Source organism: Alternaria novae-zelandiae (assembly GCF_023758075.1).
Source record: "Alternaria novae-zelandiae strain BMP 2774 chromosome Unknown scaffold_23, whole genome shotgun sequence".
Lineage (NCBI taxonomy): Eukaryota > Fungi > Ascomycota > Dothideomycetes > Pleosporales > Pleosporaceae > Alternaria > Alternaria novae-zelandiae.
Window position 1 is genome coordinate 426,065 of NW_026056983.1, and position 23,607 is coordinate 449,671.

The window sequence follows — 23,607 nt, forward strand, 5'->3', positions numbered from 1 at the left end:
CCTCGCTCGAATCTCGCATACATTCTGGAACTCTGGTTACACCCAACTGTTACTGCAATCCTCGGTGCAGCGCAGACAACTACCAGGTGACTGCTTAGCCAACATCCCTGCCGCGACAAAAGGCTCAGAAGCTCTAATTGGATTCAGGCTTCCCATCAATCGTATTGAAAAAGACTGTCACTACGTTTGGGGAAAAGATGAATACCTGCCTCCTGGTCCGGAAGTCTACTTTGTGCTGGAGTAATCTCAATTCTCACTGCGAGACTACCTAGGTATTGTAGACTGCAAGGCATCTGTTCATTCTTTTCCCTGTTTGAGGTGCTATATCTCTGATGAGTGTTTCGCTTTAATCATGTTCCGGCACCGAGTGACACCATGCCATCTCCCCAGCTTCCCCGCATCATGGGACGATAGCCCGAAATGCCGATGCAGGTCCATGCAACCCGCAAGAATTACCTTCCACAGGCGACCAAGTCTGGATATCATCAACCAGCCAGAATTCAGGGGACACGAAGTGGTCACACGGTTCAGAAATGGACACTAAGAGAATTTCATCCGCGTCTTTGATTGCCGGCTCTCATTATGTAGTAGCCGGCATGTATTTAATTGGAGCATAGCCTTTCTTTTAGAGCTCAGCCAAGAATCATGAGACTTTTCTCTTCGTTACTCGCGTGCTGCGTCACGCTTTCTTCTGCGATCTCCATCACTTCAACCAGGAACTGGAACATCACGAATGATGTGGAGGGTTCAGTCCGTCTCAATGGCCTTGCTTTCCAACAACACGCCTTGACCACCTTTGGCGACTACCAATACGTCGCATTCTACAAGACAGCTTCTGGATATGGCAAACATCATGTCAACCTCGGTCGGCGCAAAATCAACCCTGCTTTGAGTGATTGGCAGTACTTTGCGTTCACAGACTATGTGCAAACGACTCTCGATGAACACAACACTATCAGCATGGGCATTAGCGGCGACGGCAAGATTCATTTGAGCTTCGATCATCACGACGTACCACTCAACTATCGTGCGAGCAACACAGGCATCGCTAAAACAATCCCCGAACAGTGGACAGCCAGCGCCTTTGGAGCGGTCCAACACAGTCTGCCTGGCTCAACCGGACCATGGACGCCGCTCACATACCCTCGGTTCGAACGCCTCGACAACGGCGATCTTCTGATGGAATTCCGTATTGGTCAGTCTGGCGCCGGTGACTCGTACATACATCGATACTCTGCAACATCTGGGCAGTGGAGCGCGGTCGGCAAATATCTCCAAGGTCAAGACAACAATGCATACATCAACGGCATCAGCAGCCAGGGTGGAAAGCTCTTCGTCTCGTGGACGGTGAGGGAGACACCTACTCCCTCGACGAACCACGACTTCTACTTCGCCTTGTCGGAGGATGATGGCAAGAGTTGGAAACAGACTAATGGTCAAACTGTAGCAAAGCCGATAACGCCATCTACGCCTGGAATCAAGGTGTATTCAATCCCACAAAACAGCCAGATCATCAACCAAGAAGCCCAGTGCGCTGACCAAAAAGGCCGATTCCATGTCCTCATGCGCGATAATTCAACAGGGACGGCGCAATTCTACCACTATCTCCGGACTCCAGAAGGCAAGTTTTCCAAGACCGCCATCAAGACGCCTGGTCTGTCAACACCACCATATCTTGCCTATCGAGGTAAAATCGCCGCCGTAGGCGACAACGTTTTCGCGATCCTACCAGATCAACCGAAGATGACTGTGCAAATTTGGGCCGCGACAGCCGCCGGAGCATACAACGACTGGAAGAAGTTGGCCGAGGTACCAAACGCTGCTGGTGAGCCGTTGGTGGACGAAGATAGGCTGGATAAATTCAACGTCTTGAGTCTTTTCATCAGGCAAGGTGGGCCTTTCGGCACACGAAAAGTACAAGTTTGGGATTTTGCGCTCGCACTTTGAAGAACGGAGTGCGCTTTTGACTCAGACTGGGGCTTGGTCTTCGTTCAAGCGGGTCGCCATGGCATATACCAATACATTAGTTCCAACAACACCAGCATTAGGACAAGAACTTGAGGCTCAAGTGGCCTTATTCCCGCACATTCTGTCTTGGCGCACTGACGCTCCTCATTTACTGCTGCTGACAGAACAAGATCGGAGCATGGAATGTTTCTCGGGAAGATTTCGCATCGCGCTAGCACGTCCGTTGACGCAATTGCACATCGGTCCCATCAATCCTAACCCAACGCTTAAAAGTAAACCTGGGCAAGCGAGAACGCACGTTTACCCCAGGCCAGAATCTAGCTGGGTGCGGCGTAGTGTTTGAGTGATTTTGCGGAGAAGGTACGTACTTGGAAGCTCCGATATGCCCAATTCCCTCGATGCCGGCTCAACCTCATCATGCACCCACCGGTTACAGTACACGGATACGAAAATGCTGGTACCCATGGGGTGATAAGCGGAGTAAGATGGAGGAAGACATGCGGGGCACGTCCACATCTGGTTTTGTCATCACAGGCGATGCGAAAATTTGCCTTCTAGTCCCGGATGCATCCCGTCCTTCGAGAAGCATAAAGCTGGCGGTATATCTCTAATTGATCGGCATCGGACCGGAAATCATCTCACCATGCCTTCCCATCTCTCTGTACTCGCAGCCATCGGTGGCCTGCTCACGTTTGGACATGCCCAGAACTCGTCAGCCCCTTCAGCCTCAAGCACATCGACGTACTCGCAACCCAATGTACCAACTGGGGTCCCAATTTCAGGCGACTACGGTGAGCCGCTTCGACCTCAAGTGCATTTCAGCCCGCCCGCTGGATTCATGAACGATCCGAACGGCATGTACGTGGACGAAGACGGGGTTTATCATCTTTATTATCAGTACAACCCGACCGAGAACATCGCAGGAAACCAACACTGGGGCCACGCGACCAGCAAAGACCTGTACACATGGACAAACCAGCCCATCGCCATCTTCCCCGGTGGTCCAACCGAGGGCGTTTTCTCCGGATCTGCCGTCATCGATCACAACAACACCAGCGGCTTCTTCCCGAACCAGACCAACGGCGTAGTCGCGATCTACACCATCAATGTTCCAGAGAACCAGACCCAGCACATTGCCTACTCCCACGACAACGGATACTCTTTCACCAAGTACGAGAACAACCCTGTCATCGTTCCCGGTGGCACCAACCCTACTCAATTCCGTGATCCGAAAGTCATCTGGTACGAGCCTACTGAGAGCTGGGTCATGGTCGTGGCTTACCCCATCGACTTCAAGGTCGGCATCTTCACAAGCCCTAACTTGATCGACTGGACTCCCACCAGCAACTTCTCCAGCTACGGCATCACCGGTCTGCAGTACGAGTGCCCGAACATGGTTGAGATGCGTGTGCAGAACTCCACTAGCGACGAGTCCAAGTATGTTATGTTGATTTCCATCAACCCGGGAGCTCCTCTCGGCGGATCTATCACGGAGTACTTCGTTGGTAACTTCAACGGCACGCATTTCGAAGCTGATGACGCCCGAACACGCCTCACGGACTTTGCCAAGGACAACTACGCCGGTCAATTCTTCTACGGTGTTCCCGCCAACGAAGACCAGATCACGCTCAACTGGGCGAGCAACTGGCAGTACACCAACGTCGTCCCCACTGCTGGTGAGGAAGTCGGCGATGGCTTCCGTAGCGTCATGACCGTACCCAGAGGTCATTACCTCAAAGATCTGCCTCGCCAGGGTCTGTCTTTGATCTCATACCCCTCCAACATCATGTCGATCGTAGAAGAGGAGCTCGCTTCCACTGAAATCACCAGTAACGGCACTGCCTTCGTAGACTACTCCACCGTCGAGTCGGGCGCACTTTACTTTGAAGTCAATGTCACTGGACTCACTGGCGGTCCTTCGCTCGCGGGATCTATTAGCTTCACCTTTCAATCTTCGGTTTCCGGCGAGTCGATCTCAGGTGGAACCTTCCTCTCATCTGGCGATGTTTGGCTGGACCGCGGAAAGACTGAGGCTTTCCAGAGCCCTTACTTCAACGACAAGTTCACTGCCACCGGTCTATACGACGATAGACAGGGCTCATGGAAGATCTCGGGTATCATCGACAGGAGCATTATTGAGGTCTTCCTGAACGAAGGCGAGCTTGGTGCGACCGCAGTCTTCTTCCCTACGCAACCGCTCGACATGATGATGCTGAGGGTGGCGGGCTTGAACGAAACAGTGACCGCCAGTGTTGGTGTTTGGTCTTTGAAGGCTGCTTGGTTAAGCCAGGCCGATGCCAATGGCACAGTTTCAGGTAACACGACCGAGGGTAGCAGCGCAATGCTAGGCTCTGCAAAGCTCTTCTAAGCATGTAGTTTAACACAGTAGTATGTGTGCAATATTAATGCCCAAGGCGGACTTACATCCCCAATAATCACTTAGCCCTTCTACGTGACGTCTCTACTATACCAAGGTCTATCCGACCTGCCCTTTTGAACACTACAACCGTGAAAATATTAGATCATCTGATTTACTGCGGGTGCTACTTACTCCGCAGGCCGATAGATGCTCCACTCCGCAACTCGTGATCCGGTGGCAAGGGTGACATGGTGGGGACGAGCCCCTTAGCGTCCGCCTCCACACCCGAACCTTAATGGCGGATACAACACCCAATATCGTTACGCGCATACTATTACTGTCGCAAGGCTTCGGCATATGTCCCACTGCCGTCATTGTGAGGCAAAACATATGTTGATGCGGAAGAACTCTACGCCGAAATCTTCCGCTGCCACTGCGACCGTAAAGTTCGTCGACGGAGCAACTCCGGCTGTAATCCGGTTCGTTGGAACTCTACCAAGCGCCGGCGCAACCTTGATTCTTTGAATATCCTCATTCGCGGATGGGTCTTAGTCTTAATGTGGATGTTGTGAGTGGCTCGTCGTCTAAGGCTTCGCCGCAAGGAAACGGTCGAGCGCCGAGGTAGTACCACTACATCGTATATAGACTACCCCGCTTCCAGCATTATCCAAGAGCCAAGTGGAAGTTAGTGAGAAGATGGTGTGTGCGGGCGCGTTACCTGAATGAGGCGCCGAGATTGAGTCGATTGCTATATTTAATAAGGGAGCGACGATGAGAGTATGTAGAGAACATCATCCGCTCCGTCTAATACCACACTACAATGCGTACATCAACCTTCATCAGAGCGGCCGTGGTGCTGGCCAGCAGTTACTCAGTTGACGCCGATGTGACGACCACAATTGACCCAAAATCGAACTGGGGTACTTGGGAAGGCTGGGGAACGTCGTTGGCATGGTGGGCGCAGCAATTTGGCACCAGAGACGATCTTGCGGATATCTTCTTTACGCTGAAGCAGACCAAGTTCAACGGCGAGACTCTTCCGGGTCTTGGCTTCAACATCGTACGCTACAATGCCGGCGCCTGTAGTTGGAACACCATCGATGGGGAGAAGATGGTGGTGTCTCCAAACGTAAAAAGGTCGAGGCAGATGGAAGGCTACTGGTTGGACTGGAAGAGCAGCGACCCTGCTTCTTCTAGCTGGAATTGGTATGATATCTACCTCCCCGGTGTGACACGAGGCTGTTTACTAACCACCGTCTGTGCTTCAGGACGGTTGATGTCAACCAGCGAGCAGCACTCCAGAAAGCGATCGCACGTGGAGCAGACAAAACAGAGTTGTTCTCAAACGCACCGATGTGGTGGTAGGTACAACTCATGGACAAAATGTGTGTGACGTATTGACTTGTTCAGGATGACCAAGAACCACAATCCTTCGGGCGCAAGTGACGGAAGCGAAAACATCCAATCGTGGAACTTGGAGCAGCATGCAGTCTATATGGCAACGGTCGCAAAGCATTTCAAGGATAACTGGGGAGTCGAATTCGAAACTGTCGACCCTTTCAACGAGCCGAGTGCGAACTGGTGGAAGGCCGACGGCACCCAAGAAGGATGCCACGTTGATGTGTCCACCCAAGCCAAGATCGTCGGTTATCTCGACACGCAGCTCTCGAATCGTGGGCTCTCAACAAAGATCGCCGCCTCAGATGAGTCGTACTACGATCAAGCTGCCACCACGTTGAAGACAATCGGCAGTAGCGCACTCAGCAAGATCGACCGGATCAATGTTCATGGCTACCAGTACGGAAGCGGCGACCGCGCCGGTGTTCACACACTGGCTACACAGGCCGGGAAATCCCTCTGGAACAGCGAATACGGTGATGGCGTGGCTTCTGGCGAGAACCTTGCCAAGTACCTCTTCCAGGATCTTCGCCAGCTGAAGCCTACGGCGTGGGAGTACTGGCAAGTCCTCGACCAGGGAGGCTGGGGCCTCATCGACGCGGACAATGATGCGAAAACGCTGGGCAAATCGACACAAAAGTACTACGTGCTTGCGCAGTTCGCCCGGCACATGCGCCCGGGTATGAAAATTCTCGATGGTGGCCGAGACAACGTTGTTGCTGCCTACGATGCTAGCAAGTCGTTGTTGGTCATCGTGGCCGTGAACTGGGACGCTGCACAGTATATAAACTTTGAGCTGTCAGGGTTCTCGGGGCGTCCTTCGTCCGGCGCAACTGTCTCGAGGTGGAGCACCCAGATTGGAAGCGGTGATCGTTATGTGCAGCATCTCGATACCACGATCAGCGGCACAAAGTTCTGGTCGAAGTTCGAGAAGAACATGGTGCAGACTTTCGAAGTAACGGGGATCAAGTTGTAGAGAATAGCGCATGCGATAGTGTGCTAATACGAAACTGTTCCGTTGATGAGGTCAAGCGTTCGTTCGCGACATTGGGTGTAGGTCCACATCGTGTTATGTTATCCGATTCTTTGCTTTCTTCTGACCCATACCTCTTGATCTTCACTTGCTGGCCTTTGCTGGGTTTCCCAAACTTGAAGCCTATAGCTACCGCGGTCCGATCGACCGGTATGAAGATCGAACGACCAGTCGTGCTTTGGACACTGGATGCCTGAACTGAGCACGACGCCAAAGTCTTCGATATCGAAGGGTGTACCATTAGAGAGTGGATAAGAAGAGTGCGGGCATTCCTGTGCGGGTCTTGGTCAACATAAGCCCAGTACACATAGTGCCAATGTCGTGACGTACGTGGTTCACCGCAACAAATTTTCCTTTGTACTGAAATACCATTACTTGGTCCTTTGCATCGCCACCAACTTCGGGGTCCTTCCAGTCATCAATTGCGACCTCTGTGGCTTTGGAGCTGTCGTCGCGAGGCACGTGAAACACCCGGCATCCAGCCACATACTTTTCGCCGCAGGGGCGCTGTTCGCCGACGCGCGCGGAATCGTCGAGGTTTGGGTACGACGTCACTGCGCCAGCGCAAAACCATGCGTTACCAGCCTGAGATGACCGAGAAAATGGATTGACCAGGAACGACATGCTGGGTGGCGATGACGCCGATGTGTGCGCGCGTTGATTGCACGCGACGATGTACGATGGTGGGTGCCAGGTCTTCACTAGCACCACGCTAGCCGCAGCGGAAAGCGGCTAGACTGGTCCATGTCAAGTTGTCAACAGAGACTTCCGCTTCCACGCCCTGTGGTCAAATATGGAAGTCCGGTTCCAAACATGGAAAATTAAAGCGCTTAGCTTAACAGCGTAGACAATGGTTAAATACCGAGATGGCTTCAAAGAGCCAGCATGTGTACATTTCTACGCTCCTTGCATACCATCGCACCTGTATTCAGACCTCGACTAGCTGATATTCGTCGCTCATATACAACTACATCCAAAATGACGAACATCCAAGACCCTTCAAGTTATCTTGCCAACGCGCGCATCGCTCCAGAGATCTTCCAACTCCGGCCCGATTATCGCGCTCTACTTATGGTCGTCAGCAACATACCACCAGGCCCTTCCGACTCAGCAAGCGAGGCTTTCCTCTCCTTGGCAGAAGCATCAGCCAAAGAAGTACTCACGAAAACTCCGGTGAACGACATTGCGCACGTGGCACAATGGAAGGAAGCCTACAAAGCCTTCGGCGCCAAGCCCAAGAAGACCATGAACAGTCTCGAAGCCCTGTTACGTCGTGTTGATGCAGGCCTACCGCGTGTGAATCGCTTGACAGACATCTACAACGCGATTTCCATAAAACATCAACTCCCTCTTGGAGGCGAGGATCTTGACAAATACCAAGGAAGCCCTTTCCTGATACGCGCAAAAGGCGACGAGAAGTTCGACACGAAATCTGGCGGCGAAGTCGTCATTGAGAGCCCGAGTCCTGGAGAGGCAGTCTGGTGCGACGATGGTGGTGTGACGTGCAGACGTTGGAATTGGAGGCAATGCTCGAGGACTGCATTGAGCGACGGCACATCGAATGTACTATTCATTCTGGATGCGCTGGAAGCCATCGATGATGCGAAACTGAATGCTGCGGCGGACGAGTTAAGTCAAGAACTGCAGAAGCTGTCCGCAGATGTAAAAGTCGAACGACGTCTCTTGACATCGTGAATACTATCCATCATGCAACAGTTGCATTGTACTATATATCTGCTACCTATAACACGTTATAGTCTCTATTGGGTATTGACAATGATGGTTTATAGACTGTTTATGATGATGTCCGCAGCCTGTCCAACGTTAGCGTATATCCTGCAACATTTACAATCCCACTGACCTTCTCTGCAATCGCATACGCTGTTGAGCTCGTATGTGCACTTGGTAGGAAAGGCAGAATACTGATATCAACAACGCGCAATCCGGCTGCACCATGCACCCTTAGATCTGGTCCTACCACGCCTCCCAGATTCCTCGGTATCATCGCAGCTGTGCAGCATGGGTGCAGATGCGAGAGTACCATGGAACTCTTTATGTAAGATTTGAGGTCTTCATCTGACTGAACAGCTGGACCAGGAGTGGCTTCGACCGCACCGTACCTGCGCATAGTCGGAGTATCCAGTACCTTACGAAGCCATTTGATATGCGCAATATGAATGGAAAAATCGACGGGACTGGAGCCAGCGCGGTAATCAAGTATGGGCTGAGCTAACAGGTCGGTTGAATTGAGGTGAACAGTACCGCGACTTAGTGGATGGAGAATAATAGGACGCATAGTCGTCCCAGTCGCAAAGGGTACTTCTGAACTGGGGGCTTCTGGGTTTGCGAGAAGGTCGGCAAGGACGTGAAGTTGACGTTTGTAGCCAGCAACAAGGCTTGGGTCGGAGTTCTCTGGCAAATGAGCAGCCGCTGAGTCGCTATCAGCCGTCTTGCGCATCTCCTCAATGATTTCCATGTACTCTTCGGTCACGTTAGGAAGTGAGATGTACAGGGCAGTATTACTCATGGCCAACGTGTAAGGGCCTCGTGCTGGCGTCATATTGAACTCTGCTACTGCTCTGGCGGCATAAGCAGGATCAAGCATGTCTGAAGGCATATTGGAGAAGTTGCCAGGCTTCGTATCTGTGACACAGTCAGTGATCAGAGTGTCACCCTTAACGAGCAACCTGGATACTCACAGTTCCACGATATGCCGGGAGAAGAGTGATCTTGCAAGTTTGAGCCTACTCCAGGAAGATCCAGTACCGCGGTGATGTTCAAGTCATTGAGGAGAGCTGCAGGGCCAATGCCGCTCCTTTGTAGGATGGTAGGTGTGTGCATTGCGCCGGCAGAAATGACAACTTCGGCTTTGGCGGTTACATTGAACACTTCATCGTTAGAAAGAGATCGTATCTCTACCCGTGGTGGCCCGTGTGAGACGCCGTCAGTGTAGACAACCCTGATGACCTGATGCTTGACCAGCAAGTCGTAATTTGGTCTACCCGAAACGTCGGAGTAGTGGCCCAAACCAGCGTGCGAGCGCCTGGCCGTGACTGGATGCTGAGATATGGGTACCCAACACATGCCTTCTTTGTCACCACCTGCACACTCATCTAGGGCTCGGATACCCATATCTCTCCAAGCATCCCTTGCGAGGTGAATGTCGCCCCATAGAAAAGGTGGGAAACTCGAATGGATGGGAGTCGTGCCGCCATACGCGGACATGTCCCAAGTGAACCCATACTGTTCCACCACGCTTGGCTCTGGTGAAGTGAAGGTCACGCTCTATATCGAGTCAGCTTAACATCAGACACGAGCGGCAACGGTACTCACCTTCTTGAAGTAGGGAAACAGGCTCTCCCAGTCCCACTTGGCCGTACTGTTTGCAAACTCAGGACCTCCAATCTGAGTCCAAGCGTCATAGTCATGTCTAGATCCGCGATCAAAGTACTGGCCGTTGATGGCGCTACTGCCACCGACAGTCTGACCAACGAACAGCAAAGCCTGTTTGCCATTCATTTCCGGATTAGGTACTGAGTTGAATGTGAAGTATCCCGCCTTGTCAGTTGGCCCGCCCCAAACGAGGCTGGGCGGATCAAATGCCCCTGGCGCATATGCGACTTCGCCGTACTCAACAACCAGCACTGTTTCTGCGATGAAGGTCAACCAAAAGTGTTTTGTAGACGATTGTGAGGACTTGCTCTCTGGGAAGGCCTCAGTAAGTCGGTCAGCTACTGTAAGACCAGCAGTTCCTCCACCACAAATTACGACATCATAGGTAGGCCGAAGCTCTGAGATGTGGCGTTTGAAAGCAGCGCGTGGGAGCGCATTAGCGCAAGTGACGGCTAATCCAACTGATAGAATTCGTGGAATCATGGCTGTCCGTTCGAAAGGTATCACTCCGATCGTCTAGCGAGCGTCTTCTCTTATGTCGCTGCTATCGCGTTGCTATGCTGCTGTGCCACCCGAGCGCTCGTGTCATTGGCACTCGATAGTGCGCGTTGGCATCTGCCGGTCGTGTGGACCGCTTGTGATCGGTATGAAGTGCTCATTGGTCCTAACCTCCGTTGTAAGTCAGACTTCGTAAGCGTTGCTGTGCATCGCAGCATGCGTTTGTGGTGAGATGCGTGCAGGAGCGAGCGACCCCGCTCCAACAGGAAGGTTCATTAGTAGCCTGACTCGTGTCCGTTTTCTTGGGTGAGCATATCGCATATTCATCATGTCTTTGTTTGCGCAGCTCTACGCGGCGAAATGGCTACTCGTAGCAGTCATTCTTGTGGCCTATGCTGTGGCGACCTTCGTTCGCTACCGGCGCCTTCGAGCCTTCCCTGGTCCGATTAGCTCGGGATGGTGTGAACTGCTGCATATGCGCGCGATACTGAGTCGACATTCGCATCTCTGGTACAAAGCCGTCGGCGATGAATATGGTGAGTAGATAGGTGGAAGTCCCAAGGTCGCTGCGCGGGAGAGGCGCCGTCCCGCCCCTGTGCGGCCCGCTTGCCCCTTGCTGACAGCGCCAAACTGCAGGCGTCCTCGCTCGCATCGGCCCCAACGACCTCCTCACATCCTCGCCAGATCTGCTAGCCCATATGAACGCAGTGCGCTCGCCGTACACTCGCACAGCATGGTACAATACTGCCGTGCGGATGGAGGTTGGGAAGGACCATGTCTTTAGCCAACTCGATGAGGTGCAGCACACGAAGCGGCGCCAACAGATGGCGTCTGCGTACTCAGGCAAAGAGAATGTGTCCCTGGAATCTGACATGGACGAATACATACAGCAGCTTCTGAAATTGATCAGATCAAAGTATCTTTCGACTGCTACGCGGCACGAGCCCGTAGATCTCGCCAGTAAGATTCAGTATCTTACTCTCGACGTGATCAGCAAAATCGGCTTCGGTAAAGCGTTTGGGGACATTAAAGCCGATGCTGACCTCGACGATTATATAAGCGCTGGTCGAGTCGGGCTGGCAATTATGGTCTTCATCGGGGCCCTTGGACTGACACCTTACTTCCACTGGCCACCCATCGCGCGCATGCTCGGGCCCTCAGACAAGGACAAGAGTGGTTATGGAAAGATGAGAACGGTAGCTCGGGAACTCATCGATTCGCGTCTAGAGAAGCCCACCAATAGTCGCTCGGACATGCTTTCGTCGTTCATACGCCACGGATTGACACGCGACGATATCGTAACTGAATCGATGCTCACGATTCTAGCAGGGTCTGACACGACTGCGACTGCTATACGTGGAACGATGCTCTACCTGATGACCAGCCATAGGGCATACAAAAAGCTGCAGGCCGAGATTGACGCTGCCGTTACTTCAGGTCATGCTGCTATGTCGCCGGGTATTGTGTCTGACGAGACGATGAAGAGCCTACCATACCTAAAAGCCGTAATGCGTGAAGGGCTCCGAATTCACCCACCTGTAACTGATATTGCTCCGAAAAAGGTACCAGTCGAAGGCGACAATGTCACAATCAACGGTAAAGCGTATTTCCTTCCTGGCGGTACCAACATTGGGTATAACGTAATGGGCCTCAATCGAAACAAAGAGATATTTGGTGAAGATGTCGACTGCTTCAGACCGGAACGTTGGCTACTCGATGAGCACAACGACATCCAGCTTGAGCGCTTGAACGCTATGCGCCGTACCACAGACATGATCTTCGGGTATGGCAAGTACCAGTGTCTCGGGAAGCCGATAGCATGGTTGGAGATGAGGAAGGTCATCTTCGAGGTACGTTGTTCCAAACTTTCGTGCAGAGTCCCCATGCTGACTTGTGTCTAGTTCCTACGGCATTTCGATTGGTCTCTTGCAAGCCCAGAGAAACCGTGGAGATCTAAGAATTACTTCGGCGTTTTCTTGCAAGACCAAATGTGGTGCCACATTACTGAAAGAGAACATGGCCTATGAGGGCCTCTGCGTGACGGATGTAAGTCACGTGAAGAGTCGCAGGGCTTTCTTTGGCGTCGGCTTAAATTGATCCCAAGGTTTCTTTCGTTGTGTTCTTTAACGGTCCCTTTACTGTCCAACCAGTCTCTTCAGATAGGGCGGAATTTCAATTATTCCGGACAGGTTCCTTGGGGTTTGTGATGTTTTGTGCAACCTGTCCGGACTTCGACCAAGTTTCCGGATGAATGACCTGCGCACGGTGCCTTATGCACGGCACATCGTGATGCTTGCGGGGTAATGTGGAGCGAATATCTACCCCGGACCAGCCACTAATATGCATCAACCGAGCTGCATCAACTCGCCGGCTAATGTGACATCACGATCGTCTTGACTCTGCTGACCGGCTTCGCAGTTGTATGTGATCACATCAGGCACCACGTACGTGACCTATACAGTTCGTAAAGCTGACACGTCTTTCACAGCTGCTCCGATGCGCTTTGCCCGGGCTACCAAGCAACAATTGCAATGCCAAGATCGCAGACAATTCTAAAGTGATTCAGCTCGGCAAATGACTACCGGTTATGTAGACGGCGATGTATTCATATTTCTCATTGGTGGATCTTCAGCAACGACGCTTCCGTACAGCCTCATGGAGAGGCTTCAGATGGCAGCTGTTGTATATGAGCGAATGCATATGCGTTGCAAGCATGGCGCAATTTCCCAGATCGTTCCGCCATGAAGCTTCGAAAATCTTGGTTGGCCGCTGTGTGCTTCGCCACTCCCGCTGTTGCATCATCACCAATCGTTCATTCGCAAGCTGGCATATACCAAGGACGTTTCCTGCAGGAATTCGACCAAGACTTATTCCTAGGTGTCAAGTATGCTCCAAAGCCAGTGCGATTCGCTCCCGCTCAATTAGCACCGGATTCGCCTACAGTATACCACAATGCCACGCAGTACGGTGTTGACTGCACAGGGTATGGTGGAGACACAAACACCCTGGTTGCCGCAAATTGGACAAGACTGGGAGAGGACTGTTTACACCTGAACATCGTCAAGCCAAGGACGAATGAGACAAATCTCCCGATATTGTTATGGATATACGGAGGCGGATGGCAGCAGGGTGCTACTAGTGATCCAAGGTAAGCTGTCTGAAGTGACTGCATCTGGGATGAAATACTCATTAACGCCAGATACAACATGAGCTACATCGTTGAGCAATCAGTATTCAACAACAAGCCCGTCATCGGCATCTCGATCAATTACCGCATGGCAGCATTTGGCTTCTTGTACAGTAAGGAAGTTGAGGCCGCCGGCGCACAGAATCTAGGACTTCGCGACCAACGGCTCGCGATGCAGTGGGTCAACAAGCATATATCATCTTTTGGTGGTGATCCTGAGAAGGTCACAATCTGGGGAGAATCAGCGGGCGCATACTCCGTTGGTGACCACATCGCTGCATACAACGGCGATAACGAAGGCCTGTTTCGCGCGGCTATCCTAGAAAGCGGCAATGCTGTTGGTGCACCACTCAATGGCACCGACTGGTACCAGCACATGTACGACAATCTGACTGAGTCGGTCGGCTGCTCAGGTGCCGAGGATACGCTCCAGTGTCTTCGTGACGTACCCTATGAGACCATCGCACCATATGGCTACCAAGGTCTTGAATGGTTTCACGTCATCGACGGTAGCCTGATACCTCGATACGGTCAACAATCATTGCAAGAAGGCAAGTTTGCGAAGATACCCCTCATACTTGGCACCAACACCGACGAAGGCTTTGGTGTGAACGGGGTGAACAGCGACTCCGACGCTATCAATCAACTGGTACACTCCAAACGCTGGAACGTCAACGAGACTGTCGCGGAGAAACTTCTCGAGCTGTACCCGAACGACCCTACACTCGGCGAGCCGTACGGATGGGGAAATCGCACATGGCCGCAGTTTGGGTTACAATACAAACGCTACCAAAGTATCGCAACTGATCTGACCATGTATGCTCCTCGGAGATTGCTCGCGCAAAGCATGAGTGAGCATGTCGATCAGGTCTACTCGTATCGATGGGATGCGCCCAAGTTCAACAACACACCGGAAACAATCGGCGTCAATCACTTCTCCGAGGTCAGTACTATGCTATCAGTGGGATGTGAGGAGAACTGTAGAATTGACCTTAGGACAGATACCCTTCGTTTTTGGAAACCCAGAACAGCAGCTTACCCCATTGGGCAACAGCTCCGAAAACATTGCATTGTCGGAGCTCGTGATGCGCATGTGGACTTCTTTCGCGTACGATCTTGATCCTAATGGTCATGGACGTAAGTGTGAATGTCTTTCATTGTGTGGGTAATAGTACACTAATGCGTGTTGCAGTATCCCAAGCTCCCGAATGGCCGAGCTATGCCACCAATGCGACCAACTTCGTCTTCCGAAAGGACCAAAGCTATATAGAGGATGACGATGATAGAGCTGAGGGAGTTGCATACATCAATAGCCTAGTACGATGAAGCTATCTGTAAGGTAGTGCTGAGGGGACAGGGTAATAAACCTAAGATTTGGTCTGCACGACCGTCGAAATAACGATCTGAGAGCGGATAAATTTCGTGTGATGAGCTTCCAGAGCTGAACATGTGAGCACTCCAGATGAATGGGTAAAAGAGAACGATCCTTAGATCTTTCTTCTTCGACCTATGCAGACCGGCTTCGGTCTAGTCCAATATCTCGCAGCTTTACCAAATAGCCTTGCCAAACGCAGCAAGAACGTCTTCATGAATGTCGTGAGCGTTTTCAAGCATGCAAGAAATCTGGTATCCATGCTTCGATCTCAACCTGGGGCGTTGAGTCCCATATATCTTGCAACAATTTCTTCGGCTTCGAAACGTCTTCATGCCACTCGCTCATGTGCATCCCTGTGTTCCTTTGGCTGAAGTTGCAAAGATGTTGCGCGAATGATGGATCAGGTTGTTCCGTGGCCTCAAGAAAGATGATAAGCTTCGGAAAACCGGGACAGATCCAAGCCTCTTCCGAGTCCCAAAGAGATTCGTATCCCGCAATTCCTTTCTCTTCCGAATCCCAAAGAGATTCGTGTCCCGCAATTAGTTTCCGCAAGGATTGGGAGCGGCTGCGCCACAGTTCGATTGCTGTAGAGAAGTGCTGCTGTAGTTGAAGCAGAAGGTCTCCAATACGAACGCCATCCGTCTGGTGTACGCTACCCACCATTTGCAGTCCTTCGCGAGATTTCGTTGTCGCGTAAATTCGCAGAACCTTGCATGGTGGTCGCGTAAGAAACATGTTGTTAACAAGCTGCTCCCGAGATGGACCTGTGTTTGATGCTAGACTTCTGAGATATTCTTGTATGTGAGGCTTGATCGTAACAGTGTAACTGCCCTGGAATGGTTGGGAGCAATCCCCGAACAAGTCGACGAAGTATGGATTCACTTCGAATTGAGACAGATCCAACCATCGAGGACCATCTGGAGGAGAATAGAAGCTCTTCAACTCGTGCGGTTCGAATTCTGAGTGCATGGCGGTATGAAGAGCAGTGAGCATTGGTTGTGGGAGTGTATTCGCTTGCGTGAATCGCGCCGTGATAAAAGGCTTAGTCCAACCAAGGAGAAGGTTACCACGGAGCATAGAGTTGTCGTAGAAATGCTCCTGGAGGCGTGCGACTTCGTCCTCAGATGGAGGAAGCCACTTCGTGTTCAGTGGAATCGTGTCACCGTGTTCGACAGCTGCGCAGGGGTACGGGATACGGTATTGTGTATCCAACATGTGAACAACGATCTTTCTCCAACGTCTTGAGACATTCCATGCTGCGTACTGAGTTCTTGGAGAGGTGTGAGAAAGGATTAGCTCGAGCACTTCGACGACGTTTAGGGCGCGGTGAGATCTGCCATGGTCTGCGTGTCGTAAGACTGATGACAAGGCGGGTGAGGCGTTCCGACCTGTGGGTCTGGGATCGTAGAGCGCGATTCTTTCATCGATTGCGCGTAGAGCAGAGGTGCTCCAGTTTTCGATACTTTGCTCCAAGTCCGCATCCTTGGATTGGTTGGCGGATGCGGGAATCTCGGTGTTGACCATACCTACCTAGGTACTCGCAAATCTGGGACGATGTGTATTTGAGATTTCTTAAAGAGAGAAAGAGAGAGAGAGAGAGAGAAGAGAGGTAAAGAATTTGTCGACCATCCGCTGGAAAATTTGGCCTTTATGTGTAGGTCGGTTCCTAGGCAGACGGCAAGCACGTGATGTGGACCCTGCCGACCCGTGAACGGTTCCAGGGCTCTGTCGTACCGACCCAGCATTCCAGCGGATGCCCACTCCAGTCAGTCTTACGCTTATGCAATAGGTCGAAAGCGCACTTCTCATAAATCTCAAGCTTAATGTAGCAATCATGTCTCGTCAGACCGATGGGGTGGTTGCGTGCCGGTACCGCCAGCCCTGGAGGCATCGAGGGCGACCTCAGGAGAGTTGGGGGGCATGACGCTAGATTTCGCAACGAATTCTGAACTCCTCCCGGTCACGTCTTCCCTGTATCGCAGACACCCTTTGATCAGGGAGCGTCTTCGTTGATGCAAGATCGAACATCGCAGGTAGGCGACAATACAACATTACCTTGGGAGCGCTAGAAACGGGAGGTACGAGAAGAGGCGCGTGATAAGGGGCCGCAGACTGGGTCGCCGGAAACCGCGCAGGAGACACAGCTGAAAGTGTGAAAGTACTCTTCAACAACGCCATGTAGAGGACGTACCAATCTCCCCGCGCGCGGTCTCGATGCTGACGCTCTCGCTCAAAAAGCCGCAAGAGGCTTAGCGTGTGATGGCCCTTATCGGCCGGGCGTAGCAGCCTGCTCACTTCTTCCACCATTCATGAGATCTACGATTGGCGAGAATGGAATATGATTCAGTTGGTGGCTACAGAGTCATGTAGACGTAAAGGGTAATAGTCGCGCTATCAGCGCTTGGTACGATGCTTGTTCTGACGGTGAGACCGTTTAGATGAAGGTGTACCGTGGACAGAGGGTGTATAAAGGTAGGAGGTAGCGCTGTGATCAGCGACAATAATTCATACTCGTAACCTTAGTCCTCAAATTAGGTCTTCTCAACCAAGTCGCATATCATATCGAACACCATTGAAACATAAGGCCGCACACCAAAGACCTCCATCATGGCAACAACAACCTCCTGCTCAACAGAGTGCATCAAGGGCTCAATCCACGCCGGAACACCCAAAGGCACCATCGAAACACTCCATGGCCTCTCCGTCTACACAGTCGGAAACCGGACCACACCCCGCGCAACAATCTGCATATACTCTGACATCTTCGGCCTAGGTCTACCCAACAACAAGATCATTGCCGATGCCTACGCCGCCTCGGGAGAGTATCTGGTACTACTCCCTGACTTCTTCAAGGGCGACCCCGTCGGGCTAAAAGTCGCCGATGCGCTGCTTCCTGTGGACGCGGCGGCACAGAGTACATTCGCAAAGTATACGGGTATCCTGGCTAGTTTACCGACGTTCCTGATGTGGCAGCGGAGGCATGGCAAGACTGAGTCGGATAAGATCTGTCTTGACTTTATGAGGGAGTTGAGGCGAGCGACGCCGAGCGAGAGGAAGATCGGCATGGTTGGGTTCTGCTGGGGCGGAAAGTATGCTGCTCGTACGGGGTTGGAGAGCAACATGATCGAGATTGATGGGGTGAAGAAGCCGCTTGTCGATGCGATCGTGGCGCTACACCCAAGCCACCTGGTTGTTCCCGAAGACGTCGAGGGTCTTGTTGTCCCGACGAGCTTTGCGTGGGGTGTGGAGGATATCGCTGTGAGCTTTGAGACGAAGAGCAAGGTGGAAGAATGTCATGCGAAGGCACAGAAGGCGCGAAAGGGGTTCCCTGAGATCGAACACAAGGCGTATACGCCTGGCAGGCATGGGTTTGCGGTTAGGGGCAACCCAGACGATCCGCAGGAGAGAAAGGCGCTGGAGGACTCGGAGAAGCAGGTACTTGCGTGGTTCGAGAAGTGGCTTTGAAAGGTATTCTGTAATTCGGTAGCCGTATATTGGCACAGGTATCATCTCCGCGTATTCAAGAACTCATTATGTGCACCCCATCGCCATCCGCCTATCAACGGACCTCTTGCGAGGCTCTCAATTCCGCCTGTATTTCTGGGGAATGTTCTTCTCCACGACACCTCTGAGCTCCAGTCTCTCCCACTCCTCTTGTGCCGCCTCCTTCTCCTCGTGCATCTTGAAATGCGCAATGTCCTCTGGGTGGTTCAAGTCTTCCTCCTTCACATCGTCGCCGCTGTGGTACTTCTCCCAATGATGGATCTCGTATTCGTACTCGTCGTCACCGTGGTGGCCTGGGCCCATGCCGAAGTCCGGGAGCTTGACGTTCTCCGAATCCTTTTGCAGGAATTCAGCCAAGGTGATGGAGCCATCCTTGTTGATATCGAACATGTCTAGGATAGTCTGAACGACCATTTGCTTCTTGGTCTCGGAGATGGAGGCGCTGGAGAGATCTTCGAGACCGTAGGTTTTGCGGATGTCGACGGTAGTCCATAGACCAGTACTGTCGTAGTCGTGCATGTTGAAAAAGGTGGTTGCGTCGTAGCCCGCGATGTGATGCTCCTCTGCGACAGTATCAGTAAACGGCCCTTGCTATTCGTTTCATGTTGTGGGGATCTGGGGAAGTTCATACCAGCCATGTGTCGCGTCGCCCAGTCGGCATCCGCTGGGACTTCGACTTGCGCATGTTCAGCGCCGCCGTGCGCCGAGGCATTGAGGGCGCATGAAAGCAGCAGGAGCGCGCCAAGTGGTAGTTTGAACATGCGATCCATCTTTTGTAGAATTGTGAGACTCGAGAGATTGCAAAGGCTGAGTTGAGTCGTAGCCCAAATGTTGACGGCGGCCAGGGGCTCGGTCCCCATGAGGCCAACCGCCGACACTATGTCATAGGGGTCCCGAGGTCTCGAACTTAAGCTTTCCACGTGCAGCTCTCTTTCACCGCACCGCCCACACCACAAGCCCGCCATGAACGTCCTGGTTCTCCTGAGCCTGTTGCTCTTCATTCCATTTCTCTTCTTCCTCGCATTCCTTGCTGCATCGTCTTGTATGGGCGACGGCTTCCGCGCAAGATTCGCCGGCGTCACATTCAATCCTCGAAACGCATCGTTCGGTCGAAACTACACACGAGGGTTTGGGTCTGGAGCAGGCACCGGCGGCTGGGAACAAATTGAGATGGAAGACATGATGGGGGAAGACAGCGACTCGGAATGAGGAACTTGGCACGCGCGACGAGAAGTATGGCTTGACTGCCCATCTCGGTGCTGTACAGGGTATCTTCATCTACACGCTACCGCCGATTTGAGCCTTCTAGAACTCCAGATCCTGCTTCTTCGGCATCTTGCTACCACCAGCCGCCTCTCGCACAGCCTCCTCCTGTGCCTCGGTATCGCCTTCCATCGGCGGCAGGCTGTACTTTGCGATCACAAATTTCCGCCTACTCAGCGTAAACGCCATGTCCTCGCCCAAGTCTCCTGCACCACCACCGCCGCCCTTCTCATGAAACACTGGTAGCTTGTGCACGGCGAACATACCCTGCGGTCGCTCTTCCTCCTTCGTCGTACCTGCCGATTGTGCGAGTGCTTGCGCACGCGAGTATGGGAATGGAGACAGCTCAACGACGCCGTCAGAGAGGATTTCCATCCAGCGGACAAGCCCCGAGGATCTTGGATATAGGGTCAAGGGAATTGTGATAATGGCGGTCAGACGCGCTTGATACTGTCGGAGCAGCGCGCGTAGAGCGTGGAGGAATTGGAGTACGGAGGTCGGGTGGGCCGCCGACGGAGAGTATAATGCCGGCGAAAGTAGAGACGGTATCACAACGCGATGGATCGTGTGTGGTGGTGTCGATTCGAGCTGCTGCCGTATGTTCTGCAGAATCGGAGGGAAGGGTGACGAAGTGCCTGTTGGTGGAGGTATGGGCACAAAGTTGATCGCTGTCCCTACAGGGAGCGTGAGACGTTTGGCGAGATCGAAGGTATGGCAAAAGACCATCTGTTCTTCTGTCGCACTATCGCCTTGACCTGCTGTCCTCTGCACATTGGGAGAGCCTGTGGAGAACCTTGTCAAAACTGCTCGATACATGGTCTTGCATTCGCAGAGTATATGTACACAACGCACCTCTAGCACTCTCAAACTGCCCAAGACCTTCATACCTCCAGGCGATCTTCATCTTCTCCGCTCGCTCTTTCCCTTCCTTCCTCTTGTCCGACTTGTCTTCTGATATACCTGGTAATTCCCTGCCCCACACTTCGCCCATGCCTACTACATGCACTTTATGGCCCTGCACCACTCCCTCAGCTGCGTAGAACCGGAGTAATGCGCCGGCATAGTCCGTCGTCCCGCTCTCGCCTATGAGTATCGAGTTTCCTAGCGCTAGGCCAGCATGTCCTGCTAAGATGCCATCAAGCGAGGGTGTGCCGGTCGACGTGGTGGGGCGGCCATCGATGGGTGAGGGGCGGACACCGGGGGGTGTTGGAGCAGGTTGTGCTATCGAGGGAGACGATGGCGCATTTGACGCGTCTTCGCTTGCCGGTGCGCGAGATAGCGCGATATTGCGCTTGCGAAATGCCATCTGAGAGTGTCTTGGGCTGTGAGTCGCGACCTGTCGAAAATGTTAGAGGGGCTATCGATAAGCGCACGTTAGCGTCAGACGTCATTGACCAGCAGTCGCGACTGCTCGATCAACGTAAAAGGTGAATTGCAATCAATGTTTATGCTATTTCCAGTTCATTAGCTCAGACTGTCTGAGCTGATCAATCATCCGCCACTTGCTACCGGGACTTGATCCATCTTGATCCTTGCGCCCCGATACAGCATCTCGCCTCCATGGTTTCTGAGTGTCACACTCATGCCGGTCCCATCCAGTCGCTCGATAAGACCCAGATACAATCCAAAGAAGACCGCGATCTCTAGCCCAATGCAGTCAATCATCAAATCCGTCGCATTGCATCCCAGCGATCCTACCGTACCTCAGCATTGAGACCGCTTCAAGATAATCCCGGATGCTTGCGCTGTTCTCACTTCAGGCCCAACTCTCCATAGTCTTCCTGGAATTCCCTCAGGATCGCCTCTTTTTCTTCGTCTGTGCAGTCTGCAACCTGCATTTCGAGCAGCTCCTGCTGGTTTGTGTAGAAAGCTCGCGCTTTCTGCCACCGGACTTCTGTGCGAGCACATTCTTCCTTGAGTTTTTTCTCTGCCTCTATCCGCCTGTTCTGCTCCGCGCGTACTCTTTGTCTCTGTAGGCGGGCATCTGTGATTTCGATTTCCAGCTTTTTCTTCGCTTCAGCAAAAGCAACATTAGCCTCATCGAGTCGTTTTTGTAGGTATTTGTTCCGTTCACTTAGAGCGGTTATGCCTCGATCAGCATCGACACGCGCCACCTGTTCTTCAGAGAGCTGAATTTCGAGTTGACGAATTCTTGCTACATGCGCCTTCTTGTCGGCTGATGTGAGAGCTAGATACTGGTCAGCCTTCTTTCGGGCATCGCTCTGGCCCTTGAAGAGTTTCTTCATCTGATCCTGCAGTCAGTACCATTTAAGTTGCTTATCTAGGGTTGATACACTCACTCGGTCTGTATGGCGTGTTCCGTGTGTCTTCATACCTATTGTACGTAAGCCGCCACACATTGATCGTCCGATCAATTGAACCTGGCGAACACGTACCCATTCCTCCGATCCCGTTTGTGCGGTGATCCTCGACAGTGCACGTCTGCTCCTCATTTGGCAAAAGATCTGGTATCTGGAGAGTGACGGCATTGGGTGTTGTAGCTGGTGTCTGCTGTTCGTGAGGAATCATAGATCGAATGGAAAGCAGTCGTTCTGCCGCAGCATGACCGAATTGGTCGACTGAAACGTTGTTGAGTGGCGCTCCGTACGCGACAGATCTGACTGCCCATTCAAAACTGCCCAAAGCCCAGAAAGGTTCGACTTCTGGTATCGCACCCTTCAGCATGAAGTAGTATTGAATTAAGGTACGCAACTCGCAACCACGTCTTTCCCCTCCCTCAAGAGACCCGAAATTGTGTTCCCTGAATGCGGCTCTAAACGGATGGTAAAGGTCGACATGAGACGATGGGCAAGCTATTGTCAGTTTTCGATCTAGTCCAGATAGTTGGTACACTTTGTGGACACGATCAAGACTTTGGTGAGCCCAAACTTTGTTGCGAGAATCCCGGCCACTGTGGCCGATGGATAGCTTCAAAGGAGCGATCATGAGGCTCAATTGTGACTTTGTTCGATATGACGAAGCTGATTGCCACTGAAGCCAGTCAATTGGAGGCAGCGTAGCGAATTCGCCTGGGAAGTATCTCTTTGCATAGTCTTGGATGTTCTGCAGTGTAAGTGGGGCTGAGTTCGACATCTGTTCGGGCATGTAAGCAGTCGTACGCATTATAATTCGCGGGTCTGACAGACTCTGATATCTTGTTCGCTGGCCCTACAGGCGTGAATGTGAGTGGGCTCGTTAGGTTTCTTAAGTACTGTGCTGCTTGCAGTCCATTCTACTCCGAGTGCAGTAACTCGTGTGGTAGTGAGCAAGAGGTGGGATGAGCGCTATAGATGCGAGCCTGTGATCGATATATATACATATATATATATACGATCTCTGGTAATAGACCAGGTACCAACCTGAGGCAGTAGAGGTACTCTCGATGTCACTTTGATCTCGTCCTTGTTCTCCTCGGATCGCTTTGAACAAAATTACAAGTGAGAGAGCACTATCTGGTTCAGTACTCTTTACTTCCAATCGGAGATGATGTCAACGACTTGGTCGTTGCTTACTGAACTGTTAGCCAAGATGCTGAATTTGGATGGCGAGTGAGGGCCAGCCCCGGGACATCAAAGTCGCGGTTTTCGAGAATTGCAATGATAGCCACATTCCGTAGATTGCCGACCGTA

General features: G+C 52.2%; 11 protein-coding genes across 11 annotated transcripts; 6 read left to right on the forward strand and 5 right to left on the reverse strand.

Moving 5' to 3' along the window:
• Positions 1–645: 645 nt before the first annotated feature.
• J4E88_009302 (uncharacterized protein) lies at positions 646–1,947 on the forward strand (the record flags this gene model as incomplete). The annotated part of the gene is made up of 1 exon (XM_049402905.1): positions 646–1,947. The coding sequence occupies one exon, from the start codon at positions 646–648 to the stop codon at positions 1,945–1,947; it is 1,302 nt and encodes a 433-aa protein (XP_049251393.1).
• A 664-nt stretch (positions 1,948–2,611) lies between these two features.
• J4E88_009303 (uncharacterized protein) lies at positions 2,612–4,336 on the forward strand (the record flags this gene model as incomplete). Its single annotated transcript, XM_049402906.1, has 1 exon — positions 2,612–4,336. One exon carries the CDS (start codon positions 2,612–2,614, stop codon positions 4,334–4,336), a length of 1,725 nt encoding a protein of 574 aa, XP_049251394.1.
• Positions 4,337–5,147: 811 nt separating this feature from the next.
• On the forward strand, positions 5,148–6,701 carry J4E88_009304 (uncharacterized protein; the record flags this gene model as incomplete). Its single annotated transcript, XM_049402907.1, has 3 exons — positions 5,148–5,533; positions 5,596–5,688; positions 5,738–6,701. The coding sequence occupies 3 exons, from the start codon at positions 5,148–5,150 to the stop codon at positions 6,699–6,701; spliced, it is 1,443 nt and encodes a 480-aa protein (XP_049251395.1).
• A 98-nt stretch (positions 6,702–6,799) lies between these two features.
• J4E88_009305 (uncharacterized protein) lies at positions 6,800–7,382 on the reverse strand (the record flags this gene model as incomplete). Its single annotated transcript, XM_049402908.1, has 2 exons — positions 6,800–7,030; positions 7,089–7,382. 2 exons carry the CDS (start codon positions 7,380–7,382, stop codon positions 6,800–6,802), a joined length of 525 nt encoding a protein of 174 aa, XP_049251396.1.
• Positions 7,383–7,736: 354 nt separating this feature from the next.
• Positions 7,737–8,453, forward strand: J4E88_009306 (uncharacterized protein; the record flags this gene model as incomplete). The annotated part of the gene is made up of 1 exon (XM_049402909.1): positions 7,737–8,453. The coding sequence occupies one exon, from the start codon at positions 7,737–7,739 to the stop codon at positions 8,451–8,453; it is 717 nt and encodes a 238-aa protein (XP_049251397.1).
• An 89-nt stretch (positions 8,454–8,542) lies between these two features.
• Positions 8,543–10,531, reverse strand: J4E88_009307 (uncharacterized protein; the record flags this gene model as incomplete). Its single annotated transcript, XM_049402910.1, has 5 exons — positions 8,543–8,572; positions 8,620–9,401; positions 9,458–10,043; positions 10,092–10,344; positions 10,527–10,531. The coding sequence occupies 5 exons, from the start codon at positions 10,529–10,531 to the stop codon at positions 8,543–8,545; spliced, it is 1,656 nt and encodes a 551-aa protein (XP_049251398.1).
• A 645-nt stretch (positions 10,532–11,176) lies between these two features.
• On the forward strand, positions 11,177–15,162 carry J4E88_009308 (uncharacterized protein; the record flags this gene model as incomplete). The annotated part of the gene is made up of 6 exons (XM_049402911.1): positions 11,177–11,185; positions 11,273–12,499; positions 13,502–13,797; positions 13,849–14,779; positions 14,838–14,973; positions 15,029–15,162. 6 exons carry the CDS (start codon positions 11,177–11,179, stop codon positions 15,160–15,162), a joined length of 2,733 nt encoding a protein of 910 aa, XP_049251399.1.
• A 2,656-nt stretch (positions 15,163–17,818) lies between these two features.
• Positions 17,819–18,676, forward strand: J4E88_009309 (uncharacterized protein; the record flags this gene model as incomplete). The annotated part of the gene is made up of 1 exon (XM_049402912.1): positions 17,819–18,676. The coding sequence occupies one exon, from the start codon at positions 17,819–17,821 to the stop codon at positions 18,674–18,676; it is 858 nt and encodes a 285-aa protein (XP_049251400.1).
• A 117-nt stretch (positions 18,677–18,793) lies between these two features.
• Positions 18,794–19,485, reverse strand: J4E88_009310 (uncharacterized protein; the record flags this gene model as incomplete). Its single annotated transcript, XM_049402913.1, has 2 exons — positions 18,794–19,278; positions 19,347–19,485. 2 exons carry the CDS (start codon positions 19,483–19,485, stop codon positions 18,794–18,796), a joined length of 624 nt encoding a protein of 207 aa, XP_049251401.1.
• A 535-nt stretch (positions 19,486–20,020) lies between these two features.
• J4E88_009311 (uncharacterized protein) lies at positions 20,021–21,284 on the reverse strand (the record flags this gene model as incomplete). The annotated part of the gene is made up of 2 exons (XM_049402914.1): positions 20,021–20,760; positions 20,831–21,284. The coding sequence occupies 2 exons, from the start codon at positions 21,282–21,284 to the stop codon at positions 20,021–20,023; spliced, it is 1,194 nt and encodes a 397-aa protein (XP_049251402.1).
• Positions 21,285–21,729: 445 nt separating this feature from the next.
• J4E88_009312 (uncharacterized protein) lies at positions 21,730–22,663 on the reverse strand (the record flags this gene model as incomplete). The annotated part of the gene is made up of 3 exons (XM_049402915.1): positions 21,730–22,230; positions 22,279–22,313; positions 22,375–22,663. The coding sequence occupies 3 exons, from the start codon at positions 22,661–22,663 to the stop codon at positions 21,730–21,732; spliced, it is 825 nt and encodes a 274-aa protein (XP_049251403.1).
• Positions 22,664–23,607: the final 944 nt, after the last annotated feature.